The sequence below is a fragment of the Homalodisca vitripennis genome, chromosome 5 (assembly GCF_021130785.1).
Source record: "Homalodisca vitripennis isolate AUS2020 chromosome 5, UT_GWSS_2.1, whole genome shotgun sequence".
Lineage (NCBI taxonomy): Eukaryota > Metazoa > Arthropoda > Insecta > Hemiptera > Cicadellidae > Homalodisca > Homalodisca vitripennis.
Genome location: NC_060211.1, coordinates 103,334,772 through 103,361,927, shown reverse-complemented (window position 1 = coordinate 103,361,927; position 27,156 = coordinate 103,334,772). Strand labels below are relative to the sequence as shown.

The window sequence follows — 27,156 nt, the reverse complement described above, 5'->3', positions numbered from 1 at the left end:
TATAAGAATGTGCGTAGTGGTGACTGGTGAGAGCGAGAGGGAGGCGTGACCTGCCGCCGCGCCGCGCCGCGCCACCCCCCGCACTGTGACGTCACAGCCGCTGGATCAATGCTGGTGGAGCGAGGTGCGAGCGGAGCGCTCCCAGACCCGTGAGCAGCCAGCCTCCCCGACCGTCAAGGAGACACTATTTTTTAGTATGGACAAAACAACTCACACGAACTTAACACCGCATATTTAGCACGTAAATGCATTAAAATGTTACGCCATAAAACTCTGTGTCAAAATAAATGTCCGTTTCTCTTCATATTAATTCCAATAAAAAATACATATAAAAAATATTATGTCTGATATATTAAATGAAATCACTTTACAAATAAATTAAAGCTATTTTAAGCTATACACATTGTTGCATAGACGTTGAAGGACAACATTAAATAGAATTATATCCTTTTATTTTGTATACGGATGTTTTAAAAATTGAAATTGTACATGTAAGTTTAATATTGACTTGCAGACAGCAGTACTGTATGATAAAATGTGAACTGTGGTTACTAAGCAAACCAACCACCAGGTATTTTTCCGTTACCGACGTACTAATACAAATTGTATTAAATTTAGTTCAATGCAAACCACGATAATATTAATCTGTGCGGTAAGGAAACGATAAATTGTAGACGACACTTTCACAAATCACAATAACTATACAAATAACTAGAGTATTCTATGTACTGTGCTCTCAGTCTTTGCACGACAAGGGTGACCAGAAAATTGACCATATATAAAACACAAATGCTGCGTCATCAAATTTCAAGTATTGTGCTTTAAGTTACATTCGTGACAATCACAGAAAATACTCTCAAAAAGGAGCTTATAAAAGTATTTACTGTGCATACGTTTGTCTTAAAAATTAAAACTTGGAAAATTATAAAAGCACATGAACACTTAAATGAAAAAATAACTAAATAAACAATAAGAAAAGAACAGTTTTTGTGTGGAAAATGTTCCTTTGTGGGCCATTGAGTCAACACAGTAAAAATGTATGGAGCACAAACAGCCACGTTCTTGTACGTAAGAGACCATTTTAAAGGTTCTATTTTGTCCAGATATCGCACCTATGTGTAAGATTCTGTAAACATACAATATTAATAAAAACTTCAATTCATCTCATTATGTTATATTTTAAAATATTAAAAATTACACCGTATATAGAGCCCAATACACGTTATTTAATTCATTTTTGGATACTGTTCATTAACCGATGGCGAAATACGTGAATATATTGGAAGCCTGAATATAGAATTAAATTTCCAAGCATCTTCCAATTCGAAATAAGCTAACTGCATGGTCTTTCTTAAACTATTAACATGACTGGGTTTGTAGTTTGATTATAACATGGTTATGTACGTGATTAGTATGTCAAAATATATATAACAGTCAACAGACCTGTGCTAAATGACTGAAGAGAAAATTTTGTTTAACTAAATCTTCCTACGTTTTAGATTATCACCCCCACATTTTGGTCCATTAAATGAATATTCACTAAAATATGACAAGTCTCTACCTCAACTAATTAAGATTACGCCTTACATCTAAATGGCAGATACTCAATAATATGTAATCATTTCTTAAAAATAGCTATTTTTGGAAAAGACAACATAGCATTATTAGATTAAATTAACAATAATGTTAGGGTACTAAAAGTCCCTTGCATTATCTAGTTTCATTTCAAAATGTTGTGTACTTAAAACAACATATTATGGAATGCTACATTCCATCGATATTTGTAATCATAGAATTCCGTTGGTTTCTTATCTCCCATTTCGTATTTCTTATGACAGTTTATACGAGGAATAATTGGAATTTAAAGCAGTTATTATCAACCAATATAGTTACCAAGCCCAATGAAAAATGGTCGAAGATAACTTTATTACAGTATTTATGTGTATTTGTGTGTATATGCGTATGTCTAATGTGTTTCCAATAAATGGCAAAGTCTAATGGACAAGACAACCGAGACAAGCATAGCTACCCCTTGGATGTGTGACCACTGAGCGATCCTGTCTTTGCAAGTAGCCCACTTCCCGGCCATTTTGTGGTGGTGGTTCGGAAGAAGCCTTTGGTCCCCAGGTTCAATGTTACAGAAAGGGTTTCTTATCCACAACTCTGCATGTTAAAATAAGGAATCTTTTATCTTTTTATGTGAATTCTATATCTAGAGAGAATTATATCTGTATTGTTTTAAGACAATTACATATCTTTTTGAAGTAAAACATCCTTCAGACATATTTCATATAGCCCTACACTCTGTAAAAATATATTCTTACAAGCAGTTACGAGTGGCTTTGCACGCATTTTCGTAGGTTTTGCACCTCTACGAGCACTTCTCGTTCGAGTTAATTAAATTTTTGGCGCTAATGTTGAGTTTACCTTGTTGACACGATCAAGAAAATATGTTAAATATTTTCTTATGTGCATGTAAAAGTTCGGTCCAATCGGTTGTGTTGGTTACTCTTGAAAACAAAACAAAAAAGGGCACTTTCACATTTATAATTATTAGGATTATATATTTAGTCGTTTCTCCAGTGAACCTGAATTTAGAAGATGGCCCAAATTAGTACTTAAAATTGACAAATATTCCTTGTATAGGATTAAAATTATATATTTTTCGAGTTTTTACGTGCATATTTTATACACAGCATCAACAGAATCTCCAATATACAGGGTGAGGTAGACCACCAGCCCGCAACGTATAGCGGCTGGACGAGCAACCTACCTTCTTCATTTTAACAAAAAACCCCATATTTTGACTCCAAAGAATTTGGGGGAGGGGGGTAGAGATCAATTTTTAATTTTTTTTTTAATGTGAACTTAGGTTAAGCCGTGCGTAATTTTAAAGTCAATTTCAATGATTATTCCACTGACTTTGCAAGATATGAGATTGTAGATATGAAAGTTGGGTGGTCCAAAATGTCTAAGTTGTATGGTTTCACTGTATTTTACTATTACCCCGTTAAACATTTTAGCAAATCAAATGTTTATCCAAGATTACCAAAGTAGTATTCTTTCTGAAAATATGTTACAGTTGTTGGTTGTCACCAGATTTATAATTTTTTAAATTGTTCAAATTTAGTATATTTCAAACTCGTAAAACCTAAGAAATTCAAATAGCAAAGTATGCCGATCATTACACCTAAGAATAGCTCCTTTAAAACTGAAATGTTTGTATTTAAAGTCTAGTTACATCTGGGATGGTCGAGAAATGGCACTAAGAATACTAATTTTCACGACGTTTCTAATTAATTAATCTAAATACGACTACATGTTTCTACGTTCAGTTACATCTATCGGTATGGACAAGCATATTCTCAACAACTACTGAACCTTTTTAAAAAGACTTGGGCGATACTCATCTCTTGATAGATTTTATTTATTTGAGTTCATCAGTAGTTCGTGCCGTGTCCGTGTATTGTTGCTTGTCGGATATGCCTGTCATTCACCAACGAGGAAGAGTTTTCAATCTTGATGGTCTTAGATGAATGTTTTACAGAACTCCACAGCTCCTGCTGCTCTGTACACTCAACGTTACACAGACTTGCCAGCCGTGGCCGTGAAACTGGAGATGTATAACTGGATCACAACAAAGAGCAACAGCTTACTAGACCTGTAAGGGGTGATACGGCAACAGACGTTTTGGCTGCGGTTCACCTTATCCACGTGACTCATCTAGAAGAGCGACTTCTGATGCAGGAATGAGCCATCGATCAGTACTCAGGATCCTTTTTACAAGGACAATAAAATACACCCATACCGGATTTCACTACATCAAGAACTGCATGGAGATGACTGTCTTTTAAGAATAAACTTTTGTTTGTGGATTTGAGATAAAATGCACGAAGATTAATCAGGTTTTATGGTGCGACGATGCAACCTTCTGGAGCAATGGAAAAATAGACCGTCCAAACATGAGGTTCTGGGCTTTTGAGAATCCGCACTGAATACGGGAGGTAGACAACCAAAGGTACTCGACCCTCAATATGGATGAGGAATATCCTCAAAAATGGATTGGGAAAAATGGACAACTCAACTACCCATCCAAATCCCCGGATGTAACATGCATACTTGTGGAGAAGGTTAAATACTTATGCATCAAGGCCCACAACTTGAGACGAAATGATGCAACGAATCGGAGCTGCTGTTCGATCGACAAACGGAAATGAATTGTAGAAAATCAATGTTGCAGGGTAGAACTCTTGCTTGAAAAACGACGGATTACAGTTCGACTATGTGTAAATAAGGTTGGTCGAATAACGTAAACCGAAATAGTTAGAACCTAGATAATTGTAGGAATAATAATGACAAATTATACCATCCAAGTGAGAAAAGTTTTTTTAAAAAGGTAAACATCATTTAAAATATTAATTTACTACGAACCTATGGCAAACACAGGGAGTTCAAAACTCTGTAATCCAACAAAAAACGTTATGAAAATTAGTATTTTGACGTAATTTCTTAACCATCCGAAACAAGGCCAAACTTTAGATACAATAAATGTTAGTTTTTAGAAGATCTATTGATGGTGCAAAGAAAGTCATGTCTTGATATTTAAATTTTTTAGGTTTTATAAAGATAAATGTCCTGACTTTAAACTAGATTTAAAATTGGAAAACGTGGTGAAAAGTGACAATTGTAACTTATTTTTTGAAATAGTACTTGTTTGGTAACCTTAAATACAAATTTGAATTTGCTAAAATTTTAAACGGCGTAGCAGTAAATAAAACTGTAAATTGTACTACTTTGACATTTTGGGCCACCCTCTATACCAGAAGCGAAATAAATTTAAAACTTTTTTGAAAACGGACAGTGAATATAAAAAGACCTTTAAAATGAGGTACGGCTCGACCTACTTAACATTTGAAGATCTTTCAAAAATGACCCCTATCCGACCAAAACAGCCATTTGGGATATTGTTGGGCGTTAAACATTTTCCTTGAATTTTTTGGGCTCGAATATGGAGGTTTTCGTTAAAACAAAGAAGGTAGGTTTCTCGTTACAGCCGCTTACATCGCAGACGGGTGGACTGCCTCACTCTGTATAGGGATTGTAGGTATAAAGCTCGAAACTTACTAGATAGATTCTTCTTGGCCCAAGGAAGGACTCAATCTATTGTGAGGTCAAATATATCAAAGAGTTGTAATTATAATTTTCAAAACCTTTCACAGCCTACATCTTGAAATCTCTTGAGCATCAAAAAATTACAAATAAATGTTTTTATAAATTATTCCAAGGTTATAAAACTCGTTTCATATTTGCACACGACACTTAGTATTGTTAACTATTCCGTTACGTAACGCTCAGTGAACGCCAATTGGAAATCTTAAGAGGTATTAAAGTATGTAAAATAAAAAAATTACATACCAAAACTTTTAAAAAAAACATTAAGTTGTGGTTAGGTTTGTGATTTAACAGACATAAAAGTTTACCACAAGTGTAAACCGTTGCCATCTTAAAACTTCATTTCCTAGACTCACAACCATGGCATGTGTACCTACTACCTCAATACCAAGGTTAATCTGAATAGCATAGAATGCAACATTTTTTGGGGTTCTAGTGGTCATAATGGGTGAAGCATGCATACACTTTCCGCATGTGGGTGATTGTATTAGTCAAGATTCCTACGAATGTTACCACTTTCCTCCTACCCTACACGCAAAATGTTAGTTTTATAAATTATGGAGTCACAAATGTATTATACCGTTTTACAATTAAGTTTGAATTAGGTACACGTGGTATAAAAAAAGAAAAATTTATTTAAAATTATAACTCTGTAATTGCTTTGCTTGTGAGTTTTGATAACGAACACTTTGCCAGATTACCAACACTAGAACCACTTATTTTAAATATACATTACATCACTCAGTTCACGACCATTCCAGCAATGAATTCAGTTACGGTCAACATAATCTGTCAACTTTAGTTTAGATTAACGTACGAAATTATTTTGACAAACTTATATTTAACAGTACAATAACAAGAGCTGTCCAGCAATGAATCATTTTTAATGACAAAATACTTACAGTAGTATGGTATAAAATTATATGATTATATTGCTTTATGTTATGTATTCAATCTTGTTTGTATAGCAACATTCAACTAGAAAGTAACTTACTGCATAGACTGTAGGATTGGTGGAATTTTTGAAGAAGTAGTGCCATACTTTTCAACTGAATAAGTAGAAAAATCACCGATACAGTGTTTGTAGCGATGGCAGTGGCACTAGGTCCGTTGTTGGAGAATAACGAAAACGCTAACTTTACCAAAATATTCCAAATTTTAGAACTATAATTGCGGCATTTTTTACATTAAAGAGGACAGGAGTCGCTTCTTAGTATAAATATCTAGTATCGCTGTCATCTCCGATGTGATGTCAATACAGATGAAATCTTGATGCTGTTTAACTCTGTCCAGATATTAGTACAGCCATTTTGTATGTTGCGAGAAACAGTAGTCAATTCTTAGTATAGATATCCAGCCTGGCTGTCATATCCGATGTGATGTCAATGCAGATGAAATCTTGATGCTGTTTAACTCTGTCCAGATATTAGTACAGCCATTTTGTATGTTACTGAAAACAAGAGACAATTCTTAGTATAAATGCACTATATGATCGTGCTCGTTAGTCTGTTGTCATGTGTAAACAACAGGGAAACTGGTGAAGTCAAGAAAAGAAAAACTGGACATGACGGACAGTAAGATCACCTCAAAAGACTATCTGTTTTGCGATCCTTCTTAGCGCTCTGGCCGTTAACACAGCTGATGTAGGATTGATTACTCCTGCGAGGCGTATCCTTTATGAAGGACCTAAGTTTCATCCTTAAAAACTAGCTGTTGTGCAGAAACGTTGTGATTTTGTTGCTCGAGAAAACGCGTGTGTGGCGCTTCTTGTTATGCCTGAAGACACACTTGTCTTCTTTAGTGAAGAGGCTTACTTCGGTGTGTCAATAAACAGAACATGCGCTATAGAGACCTGCTAACAACAGACAACTTCATCAGTGACCTCTACAGACATAACGTGTTACTGTTTGGCACACTAAACTTCATCAATGCTTTTTACTTTTTTGGTTCGATACTATCCAGATGTTCTTTGGTTGGGTTGTTTGTATACGCCCAGTGCAAGATCGTCTTCCTTTTTTTCTTACCCTGGATATTATTCTGGACATTCTGAGAAAATTTGTAATGACTAAATTGACATCGTCGACATAGCCATTAAACATATAATCACTTACTTCTTGTCGATATCATAGTCACAGTTTCTCCTTCAGCTTCATCCTGGGCACGGAATAAATAGTTCGGTGTAGTTCGCGGACACCCTGTAGCACAACGTTTCTAGTGTACTCACCGGCTCTAGACAGTAAAGGTCGGTACCGCTCACCGTTCTACGTCAAAAACAGGGTTACTCAAGGTCTTCAATAAGACTCATTATCCACAATAATAGTTTGTAGGTATCCATCCCACTGATGAGTTATTTTCCATACAGTACTATTTGAATGCGAATTTGTCTATGAGTGTTTTAGTGACCGTAAAGAATAAATTATATAGATCAGAACAAACAATTTCCTCATCTGTTATTGGTATTATTTCACGTTGCATGTTTTTCTTATTCAGAAACGCCAATTAAAACAAAGACGTAAAATTACCCTAATTCCTAATAGTATTATAAATGCCTTTGTTTATTTGTTTTGTTTGCACGCAATTGTGAACTACTCAACCGATTGTACTGACATTTTACATAGACATTGTTACGGTTCCTGGGATGAATTTAGGCCTATTCTTATTTCGAAAATCCCTTGAGGCTACGCCCCACTGGTCTTTAAAATAGCGAAAAATCCAATATTGGTCTCTAAAGTTGTGCAATATTAATTGCATGAGCCTGTCAAATGCAATAAACTGTTTTGTATAAACATTGTATTATGACGGCAAGAATTGTATTTTTGTAATTTAACCGGTATTTTAATTATAATATTTATGTTTCATAATCAAAATTGAACTGACACTAAACTCCTGTTCTCAGTCATAAGATGTACGCATACTTTCTACATCGTAACGGGGCAAACTGAACTGTGTCAATGGAAATATCTTAGAACAAACAACAGACTGCAAGAGACGTAAGTAGACCTTTTTAACAGTAGTTTTCTGAGATCGAGATATGTATACATTTTCTTGGTCGGAACACTAACTCAAATTTCAAAAGTAACTTATAAACATAATTAATTAACATTATTAACATAAATATATTAGACAGTTCATTTAAATAACCTGAAGTAGACGCTTTTTGGTTTTTGGCAGAAGTAGGCTTCTCAGTTCCACGTGTTTACATATTATATTATATTTATCAAGACAGCGTGGGGAATTCTAATACGCCACTGGAAATGTTTTACACGGAAGTCAACAGTTTTTGACAGGAGTACGTTTCTTAGATCTACACACACTTAAACACACTTATATGTTGATCGAGTTAATAAGGCAAACTCAACTGTAGCACTGTAAATACATTAGACTGGGAGTGAATTGAAACACCTGGAAATAGACACTTTTCGACCGAAGTAGGCTTCTCAGTCCTAAGCAGGTAAATATATTCCCTTCGTCGGGACAACAAGGAAAACTCATCTATGGCGCTGAAAATAAGCGGTATTTAACCAAAGTAGTATATTTTATACCCATATAATATTTTTTTGATAAGGGCAACGAGGAAACACAGTTCTGGTATCGCAAATATATTTAATTTGAACTGAAATGCCCCTATATACGCCAAACTTGATATAAGAGTTAGTTCCTCAACCTCTGGTCGTCTAACCTTGGACGCTGAAATAACATGAACCTGATCGTATGTCTACTTACGTTTGAAAAATACCATAGATGACACTCATAAATCCTTTGACAAAGTAGGCTACGGACTCTGATTTAAAAAAACCGCGTGCGAAGCCGCGGGTAACAGCTAGTAGTAACATATATTGAAAGTGTGGTTATAAAAATAACAAATTTCTTATAGAGATGACTATAAAACAGCTGGAAAATAATCATACAGAATTTTATTCTTCCGTGACAATTGTATTGCCTATCCGTTTAAGTGGTATGGGGCATCGCACTTAGATCTGGCGGGGAATCAGGAAAATCAGCAAATACATTTATAGTATTGTGTCCTTTAATTTAAAATGGATTTAACATAAGTTCAATGTTGAAGATCGGTTAGTCACTGAGGACTTAGCGTTTCAACCATGTATTAATACATACGACAATGTAGGCGTACACCACACCGTGGCGCGTAACAGGTTTCACTAAGGTTGCATGCAAAATTTCAAACCTGTAACTCAATTTATTCTCGAAATGTCCTGCGGGCAAATAGACAGCCATACAATCATACAGAAAAGAAATTGACACAAAAATTACACAGGACCAAATTCCTTGGATGTGCATGCACCATCATACATCAGAATATTTTCTATGTATAAATGGCATTCCAGGCTAAATTGAAAGTCAACGGATCTGCCTATTCTTCCTATCTTGTCTAGGGATATAGCCTTTTTTCGGAATATCTTTTCACATGACACACTCACATTTTTGTTCATTAAGGGGATCCGCCACCATTTCAATAGGTATTTTTTTAAATTTTTTGCAATTTTTTTTATTACATATTCTTATAGTAAATCTCGTTTAAAATATTTTCTTGAAGTTTTATGGCATCCTGACCAATATTTCATTAAAAAAATTAAATAAAAGAAAAGTAGCGAATTTAGATATTTTTTACATTTTCAAACATTTTTATAAATTACACAAATGTTTATTACTTATACATATAATATGTTTCTTATTATGTATAATATAAATGTATATTGAAATTGCATCCACATATTGTGTACATTACTATAACACAGGCCTATAAATGTAAATTTTATGTCCTCTATGTTTGTGGACTGATTCTGATTTGTGTGTTTACACTGTGGTCAGTTGACAGATTTGAGGTTATGTTCTAGTGAATGTGTTCTATTATTATGCTATAAGTAAACATTTGTAGCAATTTGTATTTATAATCAAGGTTACTTCATCACAATAACACAGCTACAACAGGCTTGCAAGATCTCCCCAGGGACAAATACTTCAAAATATTCAGTGCAAAGAGACTCTAAACGGTTACGCACTAAGAATGTGAGGGCTACAGGAAAGTTTAAAAAATATAGGAAGTTGTTGAAAAGCAGACAGATAGCTTCAGAAGATAAGAAGATAGTAGAAGGTGTTACATATGGAGCAGGAGAGTTTCAGTAGAGATTTGTGTATTTACAGACTTTCGTTGACGATTTTCGAAAGTTTTAGTTTTTTTAACACAATTTTTAAAATAACTTCAAGAGTTTTTGACATAGACTATTGAAATTTTTACCTCAGCACCCTTATACCATGAACTAATTTTAATGGTATAGACAACCTTCTAGGTGAGTAAGTATTTATTTTATTAAATATTGTTTTCACAAATTTGAGGTAAAATTTTTATGTTTTTACAAATAAATCTATAAAATTAAGAATTTTAGTCCTATGATAGTCTTTATACCATTAAAAATAGAGCATCTCATAGGGGGAAAAAAAATATTAAGTTTCTTTAAATATCTTAAAAAATAAAAAAGTTATTTCCATTTTTCGCATTTAACTTTTTTTTGAAAAAATATCAAAAAAATATAAATAATGAAAAAAAAAATAATTTTTTGTAGCATTATTTTTATTTACATGCTAATGGATCAGTAATGAGAGAAAAAAACCATTATTTTTTAGTAAATAAAAAAAATTACTGAAATGGTGGCGGTAAAATTACCCTTAAGTTAGGTTTCATAGCAGTGTTAAAGAAATTGTATTTCAGGTGAACTATGGAGGCTAATACAGCGCAAGAGTGAGCTGAAATCAATCAAATCTTGTCAACGACTTTAACATTAAAAAAAATAATTTCATTTAATTTTTTTGGTGGTGTGTCATCTATGAATAAAAATGTCACATGTTCAGATCCCATATGATGTATTCAGTTTGTTTTCTTGATGTGTTGCATGGTTACCTGTAATACAAATATAAAATATTCCCTGTACCGGGTCTCACGTGTGGGAGTTATGAGGGTCGAAAGGGGTAACACTGTAGTACCAGCGCCCTCCCTACAAACCCTCCCTCTCCAGTTTCATCCTTTAAACCCCATCTGATTAGCTAGTTATGTGTAACGACTTAAAAGATCGCACTGCGCAATAGTAACGGACCGATAGATGTTCTCACTTGAACCTGACACTTCAACAAGACAAACAGCATACCGTACATCTATTCTGTTATTTTGGAGGTTAACTCACCACTCCCAATGACCTATATAGTTAATATTAGCATTACGTTTTTTTAGTATTATTCCAATTTAGAATTAAATCTGTTTTAAATACTCACAACTGCTTCCATTTCATCCAATTCCAGGAAAATATGAATTATGTGTACAACACGCAAGACCAAATTCATCTCAAAAGGTTTATGTGATAAAATAAGCAATGAAATTAGCAACGGTCTATACGAACAGAGCATTTTACGGTTGGGTACAATTACAGCATTCAAAAACAGCAATGACACTTGAATTTATATATATATATATATATATATATATATATATATATATGTGTGTGTGTGTGTGTGTGTGTGTGTGTGTGTGTGTGTGTGTTTATTTAAAAATATGTATATTTGTATCAAAAGATACAAATATTGAGCAGATTCATTGTTAAAAAATAGAACAATATAACTTTTAGAATACTTTGACCACCCAAAATTAATATTGTTGTGTAATGATAAAGGCTAGAATTAAATGTTAACACTTTTGTTAAATAACATTTTTCCACTGGTCTATTATAATTTTCAGAAGGGAATAAACCCTAGATTTGCTAGATATACTTTAAAAGCAACAGCTAAATTTGTGCGATTAAAATAGAACTAAACTAGGCATATTTTTACCAAAATTGAACCGGAAGCGTTAGTTTTGTGCTTGTAATCGAAGTGAATAAAAAGAAACTTTGGGTATTTATTTAGGAAATACTTAGAAAATAGTAAAAGTTCTAAGAAATGGTATAGTCTGAACAGGCTTGCTCTTTATTTTGTCATTGATTACCTCCATATAAGGATGCGTTTTTCAGATATGCCAGCAGAAACAATATTTTGTGTGTAGTGAAATAATAAAGTCTAAAGAGTTGCTAAGATTTGACAGTGAGAACGACACTTCAGAACGTTAACAGCAGACCCTTTAAATTAAATGTACGTGGTGATGCTCTTTCACCTAGGAATGAATCTACTCTTCCTTGTATTTGTTGAGAATCCTGATTTATTCCAGTCAATTATTGATGAAGACGTTATCAGATGTCCACTTCTATCACAATGCAGGAACAGGACGGATGCAAATATTCTGTAATAACAACATTTTTTATTCTTACTGTTTGCGAGCATTGGAAATACATGTAGAAACAAAGTTCCACGACGATGAATGAATATGCAAACAGAGGTTTCCAGCATTACAACTAGGCCAAGAGTGATGACGTTAAAGAGAACTTGATAAGTGTCAGTAGTTCTGAGTGGCCGGGTAGTACACAAGGCAAGAACGTGCAGTAGAAGAGTGGGAAAATTAAAGTAAAGATATGTTATCTCTTTGATGGAGCTGTTGTCTACTTTGTCACCGTGTGTATGGAATTATTTTTTAAGGTACTGCAATCTGCTTTCGGTTGGGACATTATTTTTAACTTTTAAACCAAATTTAAGGCGCTAGATATTTTTCTCTGGGGACGGGGCATTTTTGTCATTCTACTGTGAGGGGAAGTTAAAGCAGAATTTAGGAGCATCTTATAATTAGGCTCAGAGAAAAACTGTTCAAGAGATATACTTTTTATTGTATTCACATGAAAATGACTGGAGGGGATAAATTTTTTAACAAAAAATTAATTTCCTTGATACTTTTTTCATTAAAAAGCATACCATTTTATTATATTAAATAAAAAAAATTATAAATGTCGTCATAACTTTTTTTAACACGTTACTCCCAGAAATATAACTCATCTGAATATATTGCAAAACATTCACATTTTGATCTTCAGCTGTTTTTATATTTTGTACCTGGTTTCAAAAGTCCCTAAATTTATTATTATAAATGGTTATTTAAAATACAGTTCCTCTTAGGGTTAGAAAATGAATTTGATAATTTATCTATCGTTAAAAAAGTCATCTTAAAAGGCTATGGCTCGAAAAGAAAAAAACAGTATCCCGACCAAATCCATGCTTTTGTTTTATATCTATTAATTAAAAATGTATGTGGGTGACGATGATCGAAATCCCAATTGTGATAAATAGCATGCTTAAAATTTTGGTGTGGGACATTTTTTACAAGGTTTGCAGTACTTATAAGATAAGAAGTGCAACTGTCATACAGGATTCGGACTGACGCCATCTCTCGCTCAAAATCCAACGCCAGAGACCGCTCGGTATCGAATCTCCCGGAAATCGCCGAAGCTTGAAATAAAAACAGTTAATAATGATTGACGCACAAAAAGTATTTAATCGTCGGAAGCCAGATCCATCGTGTTATACATAATGTTTTTCAATGTCATTCTAACAATAATATAGGACAGTATTAATATAAAACATGAACAAAGAGTTACCTTATTGACCTCTTTACACGCTATACAATTCGAGTCAAAGTAATAATATACTTCTTGGTTCACTCAACATGGTCACTGCTGTAGAGACAAGTTTAGATTTTAGAAGATTAATTATGCCTGTTTTGGCTTTCTCAATTTTTCCGCCCAAGGCACACGAGGGAACGTTACACTTTGCATTGCAGATTTCAAGATAAACATCTCCACTGATTCCCGTCCCATCCAGAGTTGTTTTAAGTTCACACCACTTCAGCAAACTAGAGAAACCTTCAATAAAACTCCAAGAAATTACTCACTGGATCTCGAGTTATCGAATCCCCATATTGTGCCTAAAAACATGACAAAAACTCCATCGATAACGCACAAACTCCATCGATAACGGACAAACTCCATCCTGTCATATACCACGGTCCATAAAATAAATCTGCAACTTCTTGAAGAATTAATCTTTTCAGTCATGAAAATTGTCTTATTAACAAAACGTTTGTCAGGACATCAATAGTAACTTCCATTAAAGGACTGAAATCGAATTCCAGTCCATGGTTAGACCCAACACTGACCATTAATTCCCAACCTCCTACACAAGGGAGACTAGTTACCCGACTCCAAGCAGTGCCTGCAGCTCTGGTGGTCGCCTTATTTCACTAAGTTTACGCAGGGACACACGTTGTGAGTGAACTTTCTTGGTCAAGGTATGACAGTTAACGGACATAAACGCTTTTCCACTAGTTACAAGCGGAATTCCCTTGCCGCTGGTCACTATTGGGTAAATTTGGTATATGATTGACTAATACGTTTTTCAATTGCAAGAACACATTTGATTGGTTAGAAAATAACGCAACGACGCGACACAGCCTGAACCGAAAGGAAAATACGCTGGTTAGAGTCTGCCACTTATTTCAACGCCAAACTGTTATCCAGAAATAAAACAACTTCCGGCGATCGTTGCATCAACTGATGGCCTATTTATTTTTCGCACAAAAACATACTGAGGAAAATCGAGTACACAGAAACACACTAATGATTGGAAATACCTAAATGGCTGAACGAGAAAAGTGAGGACATTTAAAATAAGAGCTTTCCAGGAAAAGGATGGCGCCGGAGGGATTGGGAGCTTGCAATTTGTTCGATTAAGCTTCGTTTAATTGCCCTGTAGCTCTTTAAAATGTAGTGCAAGTAGCTTTTATTCAATTAGCAGCAATTCTGAGGAAGAACAGAGTTTTACTACTTTTTCACAACTTTTCGAACGTTAGGCCTCAGCTGTCCTGCCAAGTTTATAATCAATTTCTGAGGCACCATGGACTTGTGACTCGATCTGGATTAGACGCGAGGGGGTAATGAGGCGGTAATCGCTGTGCTGAGAGAGAGAGGAGGAGGAAGGCGGCAGAAATAATGAATACGCTCGAGGCTATGGCCATTGACACGCGCGCCCACTCCGCTACAGAGAAGGGACAGATAACACACAAGGTCTGCGGACCCTATCGAGAACTGTACTATACTCATTCATAGTTCTTTGTGTGGGAAGCACCGCGGAATGTTTTCCGTTCATACTTTCTAATTATTACCGAACAATAACTGATACGCTATGCTTAACAAAATTCCTCTATGTTACGATTTTATAACTGGAATGATGACAGTTGAACATTTATCCAGCCCATAATTTAAAATCTTGAAAATCCTGCCTTAATCAACCTCACAAACTCTACTGGAAAGCACTCCTCTCCTATCTTTCCACTGAAGAATGTGATCTTTTAAGTCTTTTCAGGAGCGACTTCTGTCAAAGTATATTTGATGTGATCTAAGGTTTTGTTATCTAGTCCCCCACACAACTCCTTGTATCTCTCTCTTCACAAGACAATGAGGATGTTATTTACCACTGTTATTGGACGATATGTGTTTTTACTGATAAAAACCCTTAAGTTATATTCAGTTTTCTACATTGCTACAAAGCATAATAGCTCCAATTCTATTAGTCTACTTTAGTATTATTTAATACAAATTCTGTCCTTGCCTATTCATTTTATTTTGTAAAACAAAACTGTCTTCATTTAATCTAGCACCACCTTCCTTAAGTGGATTCATCACAAATTACTTTAGTAATATACACATTGTGGTAAAAGTATGAAATACAATAATTTTCCTCTTAGATATCATGAACATGAAAAAGTAGCTTTACATATATACAGAGGAAAATCAAACTTTTTCCATTAATAAATCACCTATTTAAATGAGGTCCTAATAAGAAAATTAGGTAAAAAAAAGTTGTACTACCAATATCTTTATTATTACAGTTTCAAGCTATTTCATGACATTTCAATAGTTAAATACAATATAATGAATTGATACAAATCATTGTAAAAGAATACTAGCAATAAAGTCTATTACAGATCAATTTTGAGTCTTCTTAAAATGGGTAGGGTTGGCACAGTTTTAGTCACCATACTGCTTGGTTCAAGAGAAGCAGTACCTACATAAAAGGTCTTATTATATTTTTATGTGGGCTGTCTTCAAATTAAATTTTTACAATTTAATCTTTTTTAATCCATACCAATAGTTCTAAGATTATTTCTGAGGAATATAACACAAACTGGTTGATCTCCTATAACAACAAATTTATTTTGATGCCACTGTAATAATTGATTGTAATCCGTTAAAATAATAAAACAATAATTATCATTAATAATTAATGACTTTTAATTGAAATATTATTTTATATTACTTGTGCTGATGTGATTATTTTGTTCTACTACAAAAAAAGGTGAAAATAAGTAGCTAATTAAGTTATTTTGATTTTGCTAACATTAATTTTTCATGTATGTAATTAATTACATGGCGACTGAAAATTGCAACTAAGATAACACTGTCCCAAATGTCACTGTTAATATTTATACTGATTTTATGGAAATGCGTTGAATTATTCAAGTCTCATGAAAATAAGTCTGAACTTACTAAATAATACATAAGTAATTTTTAATAAAAGCCCTATTTTAATGATGAAAAATCATAGGATTCCCATTAAAACACAAAATAAAACATGTTTCCTGTTTTATAATTTTCTCGAATACTATACTGGAATTTTCCTTTACCCTATTATATGCATGGCACAAACCTTTCAAATGCATTTTTTCAAGTCATTACAATAAAAAGTTATTATATTTCATACTTTTGACTAATCGTATACAAGTCATGATCCTCCTAAGTTTTTCTCCAAACCACAGGATTGTTCTCTACAGTACACTATAGAGACAGAATATGTTCTCTTGACCAGTCAAAATGTTATAAGATCCTTTGAGAAAAGCTATGTATCTGACATTCTATATGTTCATATATTTCAGATTTGGTTTTAAAACACGTAAATAACTTTTGGACTGAATAAAAATTATAATACCGCAGTTATGTGTAGTGTAATTTTTAAATTAAAATTAGTTTGTTTTTAGACAGTATTAATGCACAATATAGGGACATCTATAATATGTATGTATCAAAAATTTAATGTTTTCTTAATTTATGTTAATAATATGACAATTTAGATAGTTCTCAGGGGTAGATAATTGTCATAACAGGTGATAACAATATAGCAAGAGCAATAATATAATAAAATAGCAAGCACATATTAATTAATAGTTCAATTTAATATAGTAATGTTTGAATGAAAGAATTGAGAAATGAAGTATTATTTATTTAATTTAAATTACATTTTCCAAGTAAAGAAAGGCTTAAAGCTCTTCATAATGACTGCAATTACGTTAATTTTAATTCTAGTTAGAAATTAATAAAGCCAATAAAATTGTATTTCTATCAAATAGTAAAGATATTTTAAGTGGAAATTTTGATTAAAACCATCAAACCTTCAAGTTATTGAATTAGTACATTCACCTTCTTTGTTGGACTATGTCCAAATGTCCATGTAGATTGAGATAAGTAGGCTAAATATGTAAAAAATTATCTCACAAAATAAAAGTCGATCTTCAATCACAGAATTAAATCTTGCTGCATGAAATGAATAAAGATCTGTGGTCAAGTTTATCTACAATATTTTAGTCTATGAATTGAGAACCAATTTGTATTGTTTAAGGAAACAACTTTTTTTTGTTAAATGAATAGAGGATTATTCCTAAGGAAGACATTTATTATCAGCCACACTAGTTTTGGTGGGGTTCTCAAAAATGGAGGGTATGAAAAGGTTTAATGATTTGAACATTAATTTTGTCACAGACAAACACGTTTTTAGATTGATACATTTTAAAACAACCATCAGACATGTAAATTAAAGTTAAATCAGCATCATCCAACCATATTTACCAAGGCCCATTATTAGATGAAAATGAGAAATTTCGGTCCCTATATTTCTAAAACGTCAATGAAACTTAGGGAAAGAAGCTACTAAATACATGTGCTGAATTTTATCAACATCCTCTTACATAAGTAACAGAGGAAACTCTGCTAATGTAAGTGCTTAAGATTGTACATCTATTCTCATTCCTCACTAGTACATTTTCTTTAATATGTTTTCTGAATGCCTCAATTGAGCATAACAATGAGTAAACCTCAACAAATATAAATCTTCAATCCTCAGTTTGCCTAATAAAACATTTTAAGCCCTTAATAAATAGTCAATTTGAAAAACAATTATTGTCTTAAAGTTTAATTTAACTATAAGAAGTATATTACAAGACAGAATGGTGTATATGGGTAAATAATTAAACATTAATTCTTAAAGAACGGTTAGTTATCTCATTAAAACTTTAGATTAAAAAAATTAGACTTTTTGTTTTTATGCTAAAAAGTATTACTATTTTTGAACCAATAAATAATCAAAATCTATTGTATTAATTGTATAGCTACTGTTCTCTGTTATGTTATGTAGAAAGGATAAAAAATTAGATGTTGAAACTACCTAATTAAGAAAAGCTAATAAATATAAGACAAATGTGTCCATTCAAAATATAAATAAACACATTTTCATACTTATTCCTTCCATTCACAACCAAACAAACAATCATTAAAACTGACTAAGTCCACTTTGGTGTATTGTGTTGATGTAAGTCATACGAGTATATGCTCAATGTTAACTCTAACAGCTAGGTAGATGTGTAATATATATATATATATATATATATATATATATATATACATAATTTCAATAAACATTGAATCGCAAAAAGTACTTGCTCCGCCGGGAGTCGAACCCGGATCTCTCACTTGCCGGGTGAATGTGCTACCATATATATATATATTCAGTGAAAATCGTTTTTTTTACATAATAGAATTTTACTTTCCAAAATATTACCAAAAATGTATCTGATAATTTTCTCCACTTTCATTAAAAATTAGATTGTTATGTTTACCTCCATAACAGAATTTCAAAGTATTACAAAAATAATATAGTAACATTAATTTATTTGAATATTGATCAAAATTAAAGCTAAACAAAATTGAAACTCTAAAATAATCCTTGGAATTTTTCACAAATTGTTCTTTGTTAAGATTATAAAGTAGATTACAAATCAAAAACATATTCTCTGAGTCTTTCAGTTGTACATATTCTTTTATTACTGACAACAATCTAAAACCCCTTAAATAATTTATGATACTACTTAACCTATATAACTCCTGGTTTGTAATGTACACTTTGGTTTTGGATTCAGACAAAATTTATTATGTTTCACTTCAGGGCATTCCAGTATAAACTATTAAGCTTATGTTGAGGTTTCATATTTCAGGAAGCAGACAGATTCCAGTTCTTCAAACTTACGTTTTTTAGGTGTTTAATACTTAACTAACCATGGCAGATGTACATAATTCTGTTACACTTAAAGTGACAAAAATAACCAAGAAATCTCTTACAAGACATTGTGTAATTCATAACACTGTAATAGATTTAAGAAGATATAGAACTTAAATGTCTCTCTTGCTAAAAGTAAGAAACAGTGAATCCTCTTGAACAAATAAACAATTTTATTCTTAAAATTAGACTTCAAACTAACAATTATACATAGCTGAACAATATGAGTATATTTAATTTATTGCTAATTGTAAAATTATACAATCAAGCTTGTTTACTGATAGTGTGTTACTGATAGTGGTTTTATTTGATAGTACTATACCTACTACTGTTGTGTGTATAACTTTCAATACACTGGTTTAGCAATTAACTTTTTAAACCTACAATGTGACTGACATTTACTACCTACGAGTACTTACCGATCCTGTCAATTATGTTTTAAGTCTAAAATCAGTATCAACTCATACTATTTTTCTAAACTATAACCACACAAAACATTTCTACTATAAACAACATATTATTTATGCTATTGAAGTCTAAGTGATTTAAATATTTTTCAAATTTGTTTGCCATCCTGAGTATTAGATTTCTGATGTAGAAGAGTTCATGTATGCTTCCTGAAGTCTTCAGGAATAAATTACTTATAATGAATCAAGCCTTAAAAAATCTGAAACTCTGACATTATTTTCCCTGACTTGTCAAAATTTCCAGATTTTTCATTCAATAGTTTCAGTTTTTACCGTCTATTTATATAACTGATGTTTTGTCTGAGGATTGTATTGAAAGCATCGTGTCTCGCCTGTTATAATTTTCTTCAAGAAACTAGACCATCTCCATTAGCCATGTCAATTAAGTTCCTGGACATGTTAACTGTCATTTATTTTTGTTCACACAATATCACTTTTGAACCATGTGCAAACAAATATGATAGATATTCATATCTTTATGAGGAATACTGTGAACACTACCATGTGAAATTTCAAATTATTAAGCAATGCATTGCATACAATTTCTCAAACACAATCAGTTTTTGTATCTGGTGAAAAAAACAGAGGTGTACCCACTCAAAACATTATCTTCGATATTTGTGCAACCATCATAAAAAGCCTTGTCATTTGAATATTATCTTTTTTCATTGAATGTTCTCTGTATGCTTTCCTTAATATCTCAAGCGACTCAGATACATGCACATTGAAATTTCAACACTCAACGAATAATCACAGTGCCTTGACAGAAACTACTAGCAGGATTTTAACAAAAAAAAAGAATACTGAAATTTGGAACACAATTTTAAAAATGTTAACTATATATACATGAGAAGTGATCACTGCACGGGCTTTTGAAATTTTATCCATAAACCACAACCTATAAAATTTTAGATGAAGCATTTTTGCAAGACCAGAAAAAACAGATTTTTCCTGATATTGAAATGATTTTTTTAAGTTGAAAATATTGTTGTCTCATGTACAACAAATAAATAAAAAAAAATATCTAAATATAAATATAATATGATAATAATAATATTATCATAATATAATAAGTACTATATTATCATAGTATTATATAATATACTATGTAAATATATCTTAATGTAGTATATGTATGTTTTGTTGATTACAGCAAAATTAAAATATTTACATTTTTTTTATAAATCCCTAGTTCTACATACTAAAATTCTAGTTTTCATTCTGAATCTGTTATTTGTGAATTCTCTTGTCAATCCACCTCCCACAATATATTTTGACTTATCATAATATAATAAGTACTATATTATCATAGTATTATATAATATACTATGTAAATATATCTTAATGTAGTATTATGTATAAGTTTTGTTGATTACAGCAAAATTAAAATATTTACATTTTTTTTATAAATCCCTAGTTCGTACATACTAAAATTCTAGTTTTCATTCTGAATCTGTTATTTGTGAATTCTCTTGTCAATCCACCTCCCACAATATATTTTGACTTTGTACATATATTTCAAAACCCTAGTGCTTAAATTATTTAAGATTCAATTATGCTCACAGTTTATCAACGTATTTTCAAATTTTCATTTTCAAATTCATATAGCTTAGTATATAACCTACGCGAAAGCAAAATCTTATGATAATATTTTTCACAATTTTCTATTCTGTTAATTATTGTTAAGTACTATTAAAATATATTCCTGTAAGGACACATTGCAAATGCAAGGCTCAGTTCTATAGATTTAACACCAATGGATAACACAGTTGAACTAAGCTAGATAGTTAAGATATATACTTCACAAATCATCAGGCAATTTGAAGTTTGATGTATGGTAACTATAGTGAATCTTTACCCAGAATAAATGGTGACATTAATTTCCCTATCACTTTCCACAACGGAGATGACAGGTATGATGTTAATGACCAATTTACAAAGAAATTCCTACCTTGCCTTGTCAAATCACATATCTTAGATATGCCCTGATCATCTGGGAAGCTAATGTAACATCCAATCTGCAGAGTTCTGTTTTTAACAAAAATCAGAAATATAACTACAATGCAATGAATTTCATCAACAGTCTATTAGAAACCTAACCAACATAATTGGATAACATATTTATTTTTGTGGTACATGCGGAGGTCATTATTTTTTTTTGCACTTTTTCTTACCGAGGACCTAATAAACTACATTAATAGAAAGAACAGACTTTATTTGCCTTATTGTAAAAATTACTTGTCATTATGACGATCAGTTCTCGTTTACTGCCTCCCGAAAGGAAGTGATGTCGGCGACAAGTAGGTTACTCAGTCCCTATCTACTATTTGTTATAGGTTATACATGTATTATAAATATAAAACGTTAAAGTCGAAATTTACAAGCGTTCACGTGATCTGAGCTTGAATTTAGATACTACTGTCTCGGGGATACTTTTTTCCGTCAGAAGAGCGGCACCGAAACCCACACTGTGACCATGGGCATTTCCGATCGGTACTTTCGCAACCTCAGATCACGTGCCAGATCGTCTAACGTGATCTGGCGCCGGAAAAGTTGAACGATCTGGGACGTGATATGAGGTCGGGAAAGTACCGACCGGAAATGCTCTTAGCCATCAGTGCGTGCTTCTGTGACGACTTCGTCGCCAACCCGCACTTCGGCGGAAAAAAAGAAAAACATTCCTCGAGATAGTACCCAAATTCAAGCTCAGATCATGTGAGCGCACGTAAAGATTATCTTCAACTTTGATACTAATAGTAACATATTTATGATAACCTAATCGCGTAATATTAAGAAGTAGATAGGGACCGAGGGGTCAACACGCTGACATCTCTTCCTTTCCGGAGGAAAAAGATTCATGAAAAATTCTTTTATCAATTTCAAGAAAAACCAGGATAAGTGCTAATACAGTGCAAATTGGCCCCCAGCTCCTACACTAGCCTATTACTGTTTATTTTAAAATGTATAACAAGTGTTAAGATCATATTATGTTGTGTTATTTTTATATCGGTTTTGAGAAAAAAAAAATAATTATGTAAGTAGGTCTAAATATATTTGTAATTATAATTGAAGAAGGGATATGATGACGTTTTAATGACTTTTTAGTTGGTGTTATTTTTTAATAAACTTAGTTGGTGTTTACTTTACAAAATAAACTAGGCCTACACTACACAATTACTTTTATAGTAATTCTGTACTAGTAGCTAAATTAGAAAAACTTTTGAACGTTCTGAAAATATTATTGGTGTCTAAGATTTGCTGTTGTTATTAAAATACATACTATTTTTAAAAAATCCCAAAATATTACAGATAAATGTAAAATATATAGTAAGTATACAAATTGTAATAAATAAATTGAACAATATTTAATCTAGATTAACATATAAAATTGCAAAGATATCCATATTGTAAATTAGGCTATTGAAATATTTTAAATATGAACTTTTAAAAGCATGTAATACTAACAAAAATTACTTGTTGTTTAAGGAAGTATCAACTTTCAGTTAGATATGTAGGTTTAAACATTTAAACAAAAAAGTAAACTAATTAGATGCGCTGAAGAGCTGTTATTAACCATAAAATAGTTGTTATGGATACACATAATAATACGCATAATAATATGGATAGTGTTTTAATCTATATTCTATTACTGGATTAGACAACAGCATTAAAAAATAATATTATTACTGCGGGAGCTATTTCGGATAGACCTCGACATCACTTCAATTAAGGTACAGGTCATCTTGCTCTTACCCATTAAAATTTCTTTCGTGATCATAATGTATTTTTGTTTGTTAAAGGTAGTACTAAATAGCCTAAATTTTACAAGTTCTCTCTGATATCTTCTTTCTCTTAATCTTCTTAATCTTTTTCTTTCCGCAGAGATTGGCTCAGATATGAGTTTCTGCTGGTCAAACGGCCTCAGGAAAGGGTCAGAGTAGGATAGGATACCTTAGCGGCTTGAATAACAAGCAAATAATTCATCCAAACTGTAGAAGCAGTTTTGAGCCAAAAAGTTCTTGAGCTCACTTTTGAATTTTTACACAGTTTAATGCTTTTAGATAGACAGTTTTTTTACCAGAATATTGTAGTTTTTCCTCACAGAGTGAGCCTGTGTTGAACTGAAAAAGTACTTCTATGCCTATTACTAAAGGAGTGTACATTATTACAGAATTCTAGACTTGTGGTTTTATATAAACGCACACTCATAAATATATTAACATAGAACTGTTAAAATGCCTTACTTAATAAATTAATCTCTATAGAGTCTAGGGTGGTAAACCCAACATAGCTCTGATTGACTTTTTTGCTCAATGAAAATTTGTTTGATGTTTTTTTGTTTCCTCCCCCTCAAGTATAATGGAATATGACGTGCGTGATTCGAGCCAACAGTGGTAAATGCTTTTTACCAGGTCTTGATTTTCGAGCCTCAAGAGACGCCTAAGAACAAAAGTGCCCTTAAATAATGTTCTATAGAATTTTCCAATTGCCTAGCCCACTCCATGCCTTCACCCAATACCAACCCCCAGAAGTTCAGCTGCATAGATTCCATCAGCTGATATGCAAGATTCCATCATATCAATTTTTACTAAGCCTTACTTTTTAGATTTGGCTCCCTGAGGTTACTTAAATTACTAAGTTAGCAACATAATATGAAAAACATCAGGCTGAAAATGGTCACCTTGGAGAAACAAAGATGAAATTAGGATAAAAATTAAAGCAATACTGAAAAAGGTGCTTTAGGCTTAATACGAATGTATTGACACGGAAAGACTACATATTTTTTTAAATTGCAAAAATTAAGAAGGGCTAATTTTTATTTTGTGTTTTTACTTTTTAAACTACATACCATAAAACTGAGTGAGCTATTTTATGGTCTATATCCGATGCTCTATATATTGAAAATAAGTAAAGTACTCATTTAACTTAAACAGTGACAGATTATATAAGAGTGTTGTGATTTAAGAATTGAAAGCAATCTTTTAAAAGATAGAAATTTATTGTGTACTAATGAATAATGTTACCCTTATATTTAACACTTAAAAAAGCATTAACTGCCCATATGTAACAACATTAAGTAATTATATTAATAGGCTATGAAATGAAAATAATTAAACACAACAACAAAAATAAGAAAACACATTTCTATCGCAGAACTGAATACAATTAAATTGGTTAGACAATACTAAGGGAATAGAAATGTAATCATAGGTACAAGGATCAAAACATGAATGCATGTACCAAGTGTAGCCTAACCATCCAAGGTTCCTAAATACAATTTTGTGACTACTTAAACTAAAACATGATAACAAATGCAAATATTAAATATATTATAGCCTATTGCAAATTTTGCTGCAAGAGATAAGTTGTCTCAACAAAAATGACAGGATTGAATTATTTCTAAAAAATTATATTTTTGGATCATAGGCTATGAAATTTTATTCTAAACCCAACCCATTCTTGGATATTTCTTTTACTTTATCAATAACATTTTCTTACCACGCATAACTTGTACCCATAATACATCACGAATTCAATTTAAAAAAGTTCCAATATTTTACCCCAAATAGGTTGTATACTAGGCCTGAGTAATTTCCTTGTATGGTCTTAGGGTACACAACTAATTTACTTCTCTTCAAATTATGTTTATTGTTTATCAGAATAGTAAAATATATGGAGTAGTATAGAATTTAATTCTATTTATGTCAATCTAAATCTCAAGTGTTATTTTTACAATAGTTTTATAAAAAATTAAATCAACATTAAATTTTAAAATAATACAACATCATGATAAACTAGGGCAGAACATTTAATGTTTCTTCAGTGATAAACAAATGTGTTTTACTACTATATCGATTTTAAACACCTAAAAGGATTCTATTAAAACTCAGGAAATTGATAAGAAATTCAATAAAGTCGGCATAGAATGAAAAAATCAATTTTCTATGAAAATGACAGATGGTAGCCTATACAAACTGGATTCTGCAGCTCCAGTCAGGAAGGGTGGGGGAGGGGGTCAACACAGCCCGGGCCGGTTGTCTGCAATCAATCTTGATTAATTTATTTGAGAACAATTTCCTACCTTCGCAGATGTAGCCCTGCTGGATCAGTCCCCAGAGCATGTCTGTGCAATGATGACAGTAGGTCGGCCTGTGAAATGTTTTCTTGCTGAAACTGTGCCCGTGGCTGGCTGGGGTATCGGCCGAGATCGACGCCATGATCCCCGACCCACCGCGGCACCGTTCACGCCAGATTTTCACCGTGAAATTACACTTTGTACAATCATATTACATGTCTACGTTATTTCGGAACCGTACACGAACATTGTGGTGCCGGAGCGTATCCCTGAAATTCAGAGTTACATGCCTAAGGCGCATTTCGGAATGCCTTCTCTTCACAGCTGACCATCACTGACTGAAGAGAGAAGAACTCCAGCGCGCACTCACGACGCGCAGCGGTTTAAAGCTGCACTGCACCCGGTCGGTCATGATGAAAAGAAAAGATGAGTACACAACATTAACAGAGAGCAAATCGTGGTCGCGTATTGTCTACTTACTTTCTTCCTGCTTCAGATCAAAAATGTAAAACTTGAATATAATTTTGAATTTTTAAAATTAAAAAAAATAAACGTATAACTTGACTAATTATAACAAACATAACTACAGTAATTTTCATAGTAATAAATATTGGACAATTTGTACCGTGAAAACATTAATTTACATGTTATTTCACGCCTTTTTAAAGAAATAATAATGGACTTTTAATAATGTTTCAGCAACCAAAATTGTTTTAACTTTAAAATAAAATGTTAATGTTATAAGAATTGCTGTAATATAGCGCTTTTACAAACCTCCAAATAATACTAGTTTAATTTTAAACGTTCTCTATATAACATTCGGGAAAAATTATATTATGAAATAATATTTATTAGGATTTGTGATTGCTTCTATTTACATTAAATTGTATAATCCGATATCTCCTTAAGGTTACGAGATATTTGTTTGCTATTGATAAAAGGAAGCTCTATGAACCACTAATAATACGTGTATAAATTAATAATTTATATATTTCAAGTTTACTTTGAAAGAGGGCATAACTAAAATTCAAAATAATTTTAGACAATATATTGTAGGCTTTTTTAGACTTTTTTTATTAAACTACCCATCTTATTCGGCAATCACGAAGTTACTGTAACTAACTACTACTGTGA

General features: G+C 32.4%; 1 protein-coding gene across 3 annotated transcripts in view; it reads right to left on the bottom strand.

Annotated features, from left to right (window-relative positions):
- The window catches only part of LOC124362609 (diacylglycerol kinase theta), an 86,347-nt gene extending 59,964 nt beyond the window's left edge, over window positions 1-26,383 (bottom strand). For all 3 annotated transcript variants that reach the window (XM_046817261.1, XM_046817263.1, XM_046817262.1), the window contains exon 1: window positions 26,029-26,383. In XM_046817261.1, the coding sequence (XP_046673217.1) occupies window positions 26,029-26,164 (136 nt within the window). In that variant the 5' untranslated portion in view covers window positions 26,165-26,383. The remainder of the gene's footprint in view (window positions 1-26,028) is intronic.
- Window positions 26,384-27,156: the final 773 nt, after the last annotated feature.